This window comes from Aedes albopictus, chromosome 3 (assembly GCF_035046485.1).
Source record: "Aedes albopictus strain Foshan chromosome 3, AalbF5, whole genome shotgun sequence".
Classification (NCBI taxonomy): Eukaryota; Metazoa; Arthropoda; class Insecta; order Diptera; family Culicidae; genus Aedes; species Aedes albopictus.
The window spans coordinates 344,550,346-344,562,252 of record NC_085138.1 but is presented as its reverse complement, the minus strand read 5'-3'; the positions used below and the strand labels follow the sequence as shown (position 1 = coordinate 344,562,252).

Here is an 11,907-nt window from a genome sequence, read left to right as displayed (position 1 = left end):
TCGATTCATCTGGGATGCAGCGGCCAAAGTCGAAGATGTATCCCTGAACAGTGCACTCCTAAAAGGACCGGACCAGCTATCTCACTCTTCCGGCAATACTGTTTCGATTCCGTTTGTTCGGTGTAGTGGTTAGCTCAGATATCCAAGAGATGTTCCACCAAATCAGAATCCGAGAAGGAGACAAGAATGGTCAGCGCTTTCTGTGGCGCAATAAGCCGTCCGAGAAACCGTCGGTCTACTTGATGCACGTTGCCACCTTCGGCAGCACGTGTTCTTCAGAATCGGCGCAGTTTGTCAAAAATCGGAATGCCGAACAAAACCGCGAGCTGTATCCTGAAGCTGCCAAAGCCATTATTGTGGACGTCTACTACGTAGACGATTATCTAGCGAGTTTCAGTACGATAGACGAGGCTGCGAGAGTAGCAAGTGAGGTACGGATCGTACCTGGCAACGGAGGATTCAAGCCAAACAACTGGAGGTCGAACAGCGGCAAAGTGTTAGAACGCATTAGGGAAGTGCAAGCTGACGCAGATAACCATCTCACTCTGATGGACGCTGCGAAAACAGAAAGGCTTCATCTACCCAGATGAGCGAAGATGTACATGCAAACAACATGTGTTCGTTGGTCCAAGTTCGTCCGAGATAACCGTCGAATCCTGTATCAAGGACGGTGTTTTGAACAGATTCCAGAACGGCCCTGGCCTGGATCAAGGCTGATCCAAGGAACTATCGGTAGTTCGTATCTTTTAGAGTTGGCGAAATTCTGGAAAACAAAATTCAACGCAGCCGATTGGAGATGGGTGGCGTCGATCTAATCTAGTTGATGATGCGGCCAAATGGGGTAGCCGCCCGTACTTCAACCAAGACAGCAAGTGGTTTCACGGACCCATTCCATTCCATTGTTCGTTCGACCCGGTACTGGATTTTGTACGATTCTCCTCCTGGGACCGGCTCCTGTGGGCAACTGCCTCCGATTCGTGAATAACTTGAGCAAGGTGAAGCCCATTGGCGTATCTAGGATGTTTTCCTAGGGGGTGCCAGTTTCAGTGGCTTCCAGGTTTTTTTTTGTTAAAGGACCGTTCACCCTCAATTTCTCAGTCGCGGGAAAAATGAGCCCACAAATTTAAACGCACTATATTTTAGAGAATAGCGTTTTGGAAAATTTGATCCGTTGTACTGATTTAACAGTTTCCCCGCCATGGAGGTATGAAAACTTTATTAATTGATTGCGTATAATACATGGAATTTGTATTTTCAGTTTGAACTTAACAATCATAGCGACAATCTTTTTGTTGTGTGGATTGAAACAATCAGGTCCGTTTGAATACATTTTCGAGGGCAATTATTAGAAGTGTAAATCTCGAAAAAATGAAACATACACAAATTTGCGTGTAACTTGTATTCATCGTGACATCCCCTTTGTTTAATTGCATGATAACAACCCTTATAAAAATAGTTTTCAAGAACAATTGTAAAAGTTATAAATAGGGTACTGGTTCCCTTATTAAGCATGTGGCTCCCATTTTCATCCTACGAAAAACAAAGGATTGAGGCGTTGTTTATTTTGTTTCTTATTTTTGTATTTTTTGTTAGGAGTGAGCACGCATGAAAACAAAAAGAACGAAATTAATCGGTGCCGTAATCGCTAGTTTTCGAATAGGATGAATATGGGAGCGTGAGATTACTGATGGAACACATACCCTACTTAAAATTGCAAAATCAGGATACATATTTGCATTTTTGGTTTGACCACACCATTAATGGTGACAGTGAACACTACCACGTGTACATGTAAATACTTTTACAGGGAAATTACATTTCGGATAATCATGTCTGGTTTGTACGTGTAATACAAGATATTTATGTTTTCGACAAAACATTCTTTCGGAAATTCCTCAGAGAATATTCCCGGTAATTTATTTGGCAATTGTTTTACAATTTATTTCAATTAGTACTTTTTTGGAAATCTCCCAGGAATTCCTTTGGATTTGACAAATTTCTTCAGTAATATCTTTGGATTTTTCTTTAAGAATTTATTTGGTAATATGTTGGGTATTTGATACTAAATACCTTTCACGCATCCTCTGAAAATTGCATCGGCAATTCCATTAGGAGTTTATTTGGCTTTTTATTTCATTGGCAAATCCTTTGAAATGTTTTCTCGGGAGTTCCTTCGCCAATCTTGCAGTAGTCTTTAAAGCATTGTTTTGTTAATGTCAACAATTCCATTGATATTTGCTTTTTAAAATTCTCATTATTTTTCAGGCAATTCCTTTGGGAATTCCTTTAGTGAGGCCTTTGGTAATCCATTCGAAAATGAATCTGGGAAATTCCTCACAATTTTCCTGGGAATTCTTTGGCAAGTCATTCTACTTTTTTTTGGATTTTCGTCGATTTTTTGGACTTTCATTATCTATGCTATTCGGCATTCCTTCGCCGATTCTTCGGATTTTTTTTTATAAATCACTTCTATAATTTTATTGGTAACTAGCTGTCCCGGCAAACATTGTATTGCCTACCTACTATGTTTTTGACATGCAGTTCTGGAGAGAAATGGTCCAAAAAATGGATTTTTTTGTTTTCTCGTTTTTGTTGCTTTCCCGGTCGATTTTTGCAATTATTTATTCGTACGAACACGTCGGTGCCCTGCACGAATGCAATAGTTGAAGAATTTTCTGAATCCGTTGGCCCGTTCCCGAGCCTATTCGTGACATAGAAACACCATTTTATTTTTATTTATATAGATTCTTCAGACAATTCTTTATCTTTATTATTACTCATCAACAGACTATGCAAAGTCCCAATGATGTCTAACTTAAATTATAACAAAAACAGTACAATTTAAAACTATCAACCTTATCACAAACAATTAAAATAAAATCGACACGTATCTTACAGATCAAGTATTATTTGAAAAAAAAAGTTTTAAAATTGCGACGAAGCGCCTCCCAAGGTAGATGGTAGTCAAATACAGCCGCTACTCTATTGAACAAACGCTGAAGTCCGGTCATGGCGTTGTTCAAACCATAATTGTTTCGACGGAAAGGAATCCTAAACATAGCATTATTGCGCAGCAGTCGAGGTTGAACATTGATGTCTAGCTGCTCCAGCAAAGCCTGACACTCAATTCTCCCTTGGAAGATATCAGCAACGGTCAATGCTCTACATACGTCCCGTCGAATCCGCAGAGGGTCCAGGTCGATCAATCTGCAGCGATCTTCGTATCTCGGTAGACGAATTGGATCCCTCCAAGGCAACCTACGCAACGCGAAACGGAGAAAGCGCCGTTGTATTTTCTCAATGCGGTCGCTGCCATTGTTGTAGTTCGGGCTCCAGACTGCAGAACAGTATTCTAGTGTTGATCGCACCAAAGCACAATACAGCGACTTGAGGCAATAGATATCGGTAAACTTCTTCGCCGCCTTGAAAACAAAGCCGAGAGTTCGTGACGCTTTGTCAACAGCGTATGAAATATGCTGCGAGTATGACAGTTTTGCATCCAGCAGCACCCCCAAATCCTTGATACAATGTACTCGTTGTATAGGCGTTCCTAGCAAATTGTAGCTGTAGATTATTGTCCGCTTCTTTCTGGAGAAAGAAATAACCGAGCACTTCGCTGGATTCACCGATAGCCGATTAAGTATGCACCAGTTCGCGATGGCATCGATCTGAGCTTGAAGGAAACTGCAGTCGGCAATTGAACAGACCCGCAGAAATAGCTTAAGATCGTCTGCGAAAGATAATCTTGGTCCTCGAACAGTGTGATTAACATCGTTGAAGTATAGAAGAAAAAGAACGGGGCCAAGATGGCTGCCCTGCGGTATACCGGAAGTTGCACGAAAACTATCTGAGCGAACGCCACTTATAGTTACCACCAGTTGACGACCAGTAAGATATGTACGGAACCACCCAAGGAGATTATCGCTAATCCCTAATCTATCAAGTTTTGCGATTGCGATCTCGTGGTTCAACTTATCGAATGCGGCAGTTAAATCAGTGTAAATTACGTCCGTTTGAGCCTGAGCATTCATGCCATTCGTGATGTATGATGTAAGGCACAGCAGGTTCGTAGTTGTAGAACGTCCAGAAGTGAATCCGTGTTGATCAGCACTCAAGTACTGTTTGCAGTGGGAATTTAAGGAGTCCATAACCACCAGCTCAAAAAGCTTCGAAACAGCGCTTAATGAAGTTATTCCTCGGTAGTTATTAACGTCACGCTTGCTACCCTTTTTGTGCACGGGAAACATTTCAGCTATTTTCCAACAAGATGGGAAAATCCCACTGGAGAGCGAGAGTCTAAATAACAGGAGGAGAGGTTCCTTCTACATTTCTTCAGTAATTATGTGAGGAATTCCTATAGTAGATGATTTCGGAATACCTTCGGCAACTTCAATATTACTTGCATTGAAAATTGATTTGGGAATTTCATCAGCAATTTCTTTAGAAATTTTGGAAACTTCGATTATTACTTTGTGAACTTCTTCGGTTATTCAAATGGAAATTGATTTAGCAAATTTCTTAGAAATTTCCTTCGGGAATTTATTTGAAAAAAAAATTGGCGTTTTTTTTAATTCTTTCACGGTGATTCTACGGAAATTACTTTTGAAGTTCTTCCTAAATTTTCTTCAGAAATTCCTTCGATGTCTTCGGAAAATTCTTTGAGAATTTCTTCGATTTTTTTGTGGATGCTTGTGGAAATTTTTATAGAATATATGTCAGCAAATTATTCTGAGATTGGATTTGGCCAATTTCTTTAAAAAGGCCTAATATTTTCTTATGGAATTCCTCTGGTAATTCTTGTATAAATGGTTTTGGCAAATAATATGAAAGTTTTAAGGTCATTTTGATTTTTTTTTCGACAATTTCTTTGGGAATTTGTAAGGAAGTTTTTTGTGAATTTCATAGGTTTGGAAATTTGTGAATTTCCAATTCAGCAATTTTCGGATGCAATAAATATAAATACAATTAAATCATAAAGAGTTACAAAAAACACGATAAAATTGTTTCAGAAATTTGCAAAATAACTGAAAAAGAAATTGCTGAAATAATTTCAGAGGAATAGCCATTGAATTGTAAAAAATATTCAAAAAACTTGCTGATTAAATTCCAATGAAATTGTCTAAGAAATTAAAAAAAAAACAGCCATGCCGAAGCAATCCGCAAAGAATTGGCCACACTACGGTCTAGAGAATACGGAGTCGTGGGTTCGAATCCCACCAGAACTCGTTTTTTTTTTTCGAAAATTCATCTCTAAATTTGTCAATCAGCAAGATTCTGTGCTTTCTAATTAATTACAAGTTTTTCCCGCACAATCCTTTAGGATTTCCCTAGTGATACCTTCGAGGATTTCTCTGGAAATTTCAACTATTGCCGAAATTCGTTCAGCTGAAATTCCTTGAAGAAGGCCAAGAGGAGTTCCAGGAGTAATACCATGATTAATTTCTAGAATAATCCATGAATAAAAACTCTAGATGTATTCCTGAGTGAGTCTTTGAAAAAAATGCCCGGAAGAATCAAAGGCATTTCCGGAAGTATCCTAGGAAAACTGCCTAGAAGAATCCTAGCAAGAATGCCAGGAGGAATCCCTAGAGAGATTCCTGAAGATATCACAGTAAGAATTTGTGGAGGCGACATAAGAGGCATTCCTGAAACATTAGAAGCAGCAGGAATCGCTTATGTAATCCCAGGAGGAGTTGCTGGATGAAAGTCAAGAGAAGTTCCTGGAGGAATCCAATAAAAAATATTTGGAGAAATCCCAGGAAAAGATCCTTTAGTATTTCCAGGAGAAAACATCGAAGGTACTTGCAAGGCTCCTAGAAAGATTGCTTTGAATAACCCCAGCAAGTTTTTGAAGATTCTTAGAGGAATCCCTAGAAGAATTCCGGGAGGCATAGCAGTAAGAATTTCTGGAGGAGACCGAGGTGAAATTGCTGGAAGAACAGGAATAGCTTGAGAAGTCAAGCTTAAATTTCTGGAGGAAGGCCAAGAGGAGTTCCTCGTGGAATCCCATGAGAAATTTATGAGAGACTCCTTGGATAAACTATATCGGATATATATTCCTAGAAGAATTATGCTTATGAAGAAATCATAGGAAAAATTTCAGGAGGTATTCTTAGAAGGATTCTGCGGTGTATCATTGCAGAAATCTTAGGAGGAATTGCTGGAGGAAACTATACAGGAATGTATAGAGAAACCCCATCAGGAATGCCTGGGGGAATCCAAAGGAAAAATCCATGGAATACCTAGAGAAGTCACTGCAAGGACTGGTAGAGGTATTCTGGAGGAAACTATGGGGAAGGCCGTGAAGGAATCGCAGGAATTTTCTGAAGAAATTTCAGGACGATTTCCCGTAAGAATTGCAGCCATAATGCTAGGATAAATTCGTGTAGGAATCACTAGAAGAATTTCTGGACGTATCATAGTAAGAATTTCTAAAAAAATTGCTGAAAGGATCATATGAGGAGTTGTTTGAGGTATTCTTGGAGGAAGGCCAAATGGATTTGCTTCAGGAATCCCATGAGGAATTTCTGGAGGAATTTTTGGATAAAATCTCTGGAGGAATTTCTGGATAAGTCTTTGGAGAAATCCCTGGTAGAACAACCAAAGGAATTTCTGCAAGAATTTCAGGAAGATTGCCTGGAAAGATCCCTGCAAAAAAAACAGGAGTAAGCTCTAAAAGAAACCGTAGCATATTTTCTAAAGTACCACAGTTAGAGTTTCTGGAAGAAGAATAGCTGGAAGAACCGCAGGAATTATTTGAAGAATCCCAGCTGGAATATCTGAAGGAGTTCCTAAAATTCCGGGAGGTATCATAGAAGTAATTTCTGGAGAAATTCTAGAATCAGGAATGCCGGGGGTATCCTAAGAGAAATTCCTCTAATATATGCCTAGAGGAATACCTACAGTACTCCTTAAAAAAAATCGGTAGAAGTATACTGGAGGAATACCTGAAGGAATCGCAGGAGGAATTTCTGGAGGAATCTCAGTAAGATATCCCGAAAGTGTTACAACAATTAAGTATACCAGAAGAAATCCCTAGAAGTATTTCTGAAGGAGTCCTAATGGGAATTGTTTGAAGATTTCCAGCTGGAATTCATGAAGGAAGGCCAATAGAAGTTCTTGGAGAAATCCCCTGTGGCATTTCTGAAAGTACCTCTGGAGGAAGTCTTGGTTAAATCCTTGAATAAATCTCTGGAATAATCACCGAAGGGATTTTTAGAGAAAATCCAGGTAGATTTTTCGGAAGAATTCCCGGAAGAACTTCCATAGTAGAATTCCTGAGGGTACCACAGTGAGAGTTTTTGGAAGAATTCTAAGAGATTCGTAGCTGGAGTTGCTTGAGGAATCCTAGCCACAATTCTCGGAAGAAGGCCAATAAAAGCTGGAGGATCTTCATGAGAAATTTCTGGAAGAATCTCTGAATCAAATCTGAATTAAATAAAAGGAATAGCCTGAGGAACTTCTGAAAGAATCCCAGGAAGATTGTCTAGAATAATCCCACTAGGAGTTCCTGAAGGAATCCCAGCCGAAAATTTTAGAGGAATCCCTAGAAGAGATCCGGGAAGCATCATAGTAAGAATTTCCAAAGCAACCCTAGGAGAAATTGCTGGATCAATCTCTGCAGATATATACAACCGTATCAGGACGGACTGCCTGGAAAATCCTAAGGGAAGTTTATTGAAGAAATATCGGGAAGAATTCATATAGGAATCCATGGAGAAGTCTGTTGATTGTTCATACCGATATTCAAAACGCCAAAACGAACAACAGGTATATAAGTAATTACGGGTGTGCTTAAATTTTATTCGAATGTACCATTAATAAATATTGGAATTATTGTGTAAAGTTTTAAAATTTAGGTAACTATCAAAGAAAAATTCTAGGGGGTGCCAAATTTGTTCTAGGGGGTGCCAGGCACCCCTGGAACCCCCCTAGCTACGCCAATGGTGAAGCCAAAACGAACAGTACAGCTTCAACAGGATAAACTCCGAGCAGCAGAAAAGAAGATCTTCAGACTAGTGCAGCGTGAAACCTATATCTGTATGAGATCGCAGCGTTTTTAAATGAGGTCACACACGAACCAGCAGGTTATCGGAGATACCGTTTCTGGAAGATAACGGCTTGCTACGTGAACGTGGTAGAATCAATGCAGCTGAGGACGTCTGTAATAGCGTGCGCCATCCTATCCTCCCAAGAAACCATCACGTAATGAAGCTACTTGTTCGCAGATATCATCAGCAGTACCGCCATGGCAATTCGAAAACCGTGGACAGCGAGATTCGCCTGCAGTACAACATTCAAAGACGAATGATAGTTTGATAAGTTAGCTGGAACTGCAAATAACTTTGTAAGATGCGACGGGCAAAGCCAGCAAATCCATTGATGGCACCTCTTCCACCTGCTCGACTGGCTCGCCATCAGCCTGCCTTCACCTACACTGGGGTGGACTATTTCGGACCGCTGCTGGTGAAGCTGGGACGCTCCAGCGTCAAAAGATGGATCGCACTGTTCACATGTCTGACAGTACGAGCCGTCCGTCCACCTCGAAGTCGCCTACAGTTTGTCAACGGAGTCGTGTATCTCCTGCGTCCGCAAATTCGTGCGTGGAAGGGGCTCACCTGGTGAATTCTTTAGCGTCAATGGATCCAATTTCCAAGGAGCCGAACGAGTTCTGCGATATCAAACTGGCCAGAGGCTGTCGAACACCGTCACAAGCGCCAACACGAAATGGATCTTCATCCCACGTGGAGCACCGCATATGGGTGGAGCGTGGGAGCACATGGTACAGTCTGTGAAGGCCGCAATGATGGATGCCTACGCCGTATGCTGAGAAATCTTGGAAAGCTCCTGGGAACTGATGCAGCATCAGTTGGATATCTTCTGGCTAACAGAATACCTGGCAATCCGTCGGCAGCGAAAATGATTTGAAGAAACCCGATCGCTGAAAACAGATGACCTGGTAATGGTCACCGAATCAACGGGGCGTAACAAGTGGGAGCACGCTCGAATAATTCGATCAACTCCGAGCCCAGATGGCCGGCATAGACAGGCCGTCGCACGGATTGGGGACAAGACTCTACGAAGACCGGTGTCACGGTTGGCACTGCTGGACCTACAACAAATTCGTCAAGTTCCGGAGACCGTCGACGCAGAAGATGGCCAACTGGCAACCCTGCCACCAACCGATTCGGATGCGTCGCTTTCAACAGTTCGAAGTATCGCGTCAATGCCAGTGACTGTCGGATAAGTGACGTCCATCAATCAGAACGTGGTCGATTTGCGATTCTGTTTGCTGTAGTAATCTCCAGGTGTAACGATAAGAGAAGCTGTGCTAAAAGAAGGTGCTAAGTTCTTGGAGGCGACTAAGTCAATGAGGCGTAGACCGAATTCGTTCGTCAGCTGGTGAGCGCTGACCTGTTCTATCGTCGGTCTGAATTTCTTCTCCTGGTCTATCTGAGAGTTAGGTTTCTTATGATGATCTAGACGCCTCTGAGCTGCGCGTAGAATGCGTCCTTGCCATCCTCAGTACTTCCAGTGATGGGGTTGTGCATGTTGATTATGCTGATGTTGAAGAATCGGCCCTTGATCCTCAATCTGCATATTCTTTCGTCGATCGATTACCAACCGGTCACGCACGCTTCTGCATGTCGCCAGTCACGATGTTGCCGTAACTCTGGTAGAGGGTATGATTTTGATTACCTCTAAATATTCGCACCATAGATCCTGCTCAACACACCTCCTACAGCGCTACGATTCTTGTGAAAGGAATTCTTCAAATAACTGCCTGAGAAATCGCCAAATAAAAAGTTTGCAGAGAAATTGCTTAAGAAATTTGCGAAGAAATAGCTGGAAAAATCCCTGAAAGAATTGCTGATTGTTTACAGAAATGCCGAAGCAATTCACAAAGGAATTGTTAAGGTAATTCCAAAGTAAATTTCGAAGCAGTTTTTTAGAGTAATAAACATAAAAACATTAAATTAAAAAATGAACATACAGGAATAAAAAAAATACTGGAGAAATTCTCAATTGAGTTAGCAAATCCAATAGGACTACTGAAGAAATTCTCACATCATTTTGAAGAAGTCCTCACATATATCATCGAATAATATCCACAGGAAGAATTTCCACAGGAAGAATTTCCACAGGAATTGCCGAAAATATGTCTAAACATAAATTCGAAGAAATTTGAAAGGAATTTATGTACAAAGTTCAAAGCTATTACTGAAAAAAAAAATCCATTGGAACCCAATGGATGTTTTAAAAAGAAAGCAAAAAGAGGTCTGAAGAATATCTAGAGGAGAAAAGGGACAAATGGGCGAACTTGGGGAAACCTGTATAGGGTGTCAAGGAGGACTTCAAATGGTTTCCAGTGGGGTTCATGGGATTTCATGGCGTTTCAAAGGACTCAGAAGGTTCGATGGTGTTTTCAAAAAAAAAAAAAAATCAGGGGTTTCATGGGTTCTTAAGAAGTTTCAGAGAGTTTCAGCGTTTTAGGGAGTTTTAGAAAATTTCAAGAGTACTTGAGCAACTATAGTTATAGTTATATGTATTAGTTTCATTATGCAATCCAGGAGGACACATTTAGTATTCCTTTTAAGCTGATGCTATTTCTTACACTCTCTAATCACTACACCTTCCGCAGGCCTTCTACAGCTACGTTCTTGCCGTGAGCGACATCAAGCGGACGTTCGATGGCTTCGCGGACGGAATGATCACAGCCTGTGCTATATTCGCCTGTACCGACGCCGCAGACCGCAAGACCTGTGGTACGCGATTCACCGATCGGACGACAACTGTGGTCGACGCCGTACGTTTCGACTCCATCGAAATCGTAGGTGAATTCCCGGATGGAGAAAACGTTTTCCACTTGCCGAACAGCGTGGATACCAGTATTCTTCCGCTGGAGGTCGACGAGATCGAGTACAGCGAAACATCTTTCGACGAGGGAGAGTGAGTAGCTTTGACACCATTTACGCCATGTGTAGACTACTAATATCCCTAATGTTTCTAGCACACCACGGAAGCGAATCGAGTACAAACTGGTCAAGCCTCGATCAGATCTCCTAACGTTCGCCATTTGGGGACGGCAGTTCTTGGATATAGCTAGCAGCGCTCCTGCTACGGTTGCGAACATCCTGTTAGTACTGCTTGTTGCACTGTTTGCAGCTTGGTAACCATCTGAGAGTCATCGCATGCGGGCATCAAGTGGTATATATAATTTATATCGAAGGATATTAAAGAGAATTTTATCGTTGCAGAGTAAGCTCACATGAAGAACTGTAGATTCATGTTTCAGCTACTTGATCATCGAAGAAATATACACATCACTGAGACAGAATACTCTTTGTTCGAGCTTGAATTAGAAGAGTATTATAAATACGGACCTATCAAGAGTACGTGATTAATAAAGTCTACCATCAGTTGGACAACAATAAATTTATTAGATAATCATTTTACACTTTTACACGTTTAATAAGCGCAGAGAAAAGCTGCGGAAACTTGCGCTTAATAAGGTGTTCCGGACCGGTACCCCAGGAAGGGGTCGGATATGAAAATGCAACAACACGGCATTTTCGATAACCTAATGAACAGTAAGCAGGAAAATATTCGCAGACCATATCTGAACCGGTAGTGTTCCGGAACCGGTTCCGGGTGTCCCACCGGAAGTGGCCAAATATAAAAGTGAACGAAACCCATCAAACTTCGGCTTTTTCGATATCCTGATGAACGGTAAGCGGGAAAATATTCTCCGGAACCGGTTCCGGGTGTCCCGCCGGGAGTGGCCAAATGTAAAAGTGAACCAATCCCATGTGAGCCCGTGTAGTTGCCGGCTTAGAATAGTACGACGGATCACCTGTTCCGGGGGTAAAAGACTTCCAAACAGGTAACCCCAATCCAAGGTGTCAG

The 11,907-nt window shown here is 41.4% G+C and overlaps 1 protein-coding gene across 1 annotated transcript in view; it reads left to right on the top strand.

Moving 5' to 3' along the window:
• Nucleotides 1-11,338, top strand: part of LOC109421940 (vanin-like protein 1) — a 99,569-nt gene extending 88,231 nt beyond the window's left edge. Inside the window, exons 3-4 of the mRNA XM_062843168.1 lie at nucleotides 10,643-10,950; nucleotides 11,012-11,338. Coding sequence (XP_062699152.1) covers nucleotides 10,643-10,950; nucleotides 11,012-11,174 — 471 coding nt within the window. The 3' untranslated portion in view covers nucleotides 11,175-11,338. The remainder of the gene's footprint in view (nucleotides 1-10,642; nucleotides 10,951-11,011) is intronic.
• The last annotated feature ends 569 nt before the right edge of the window (nucleotides 11,339-11,907 follow it).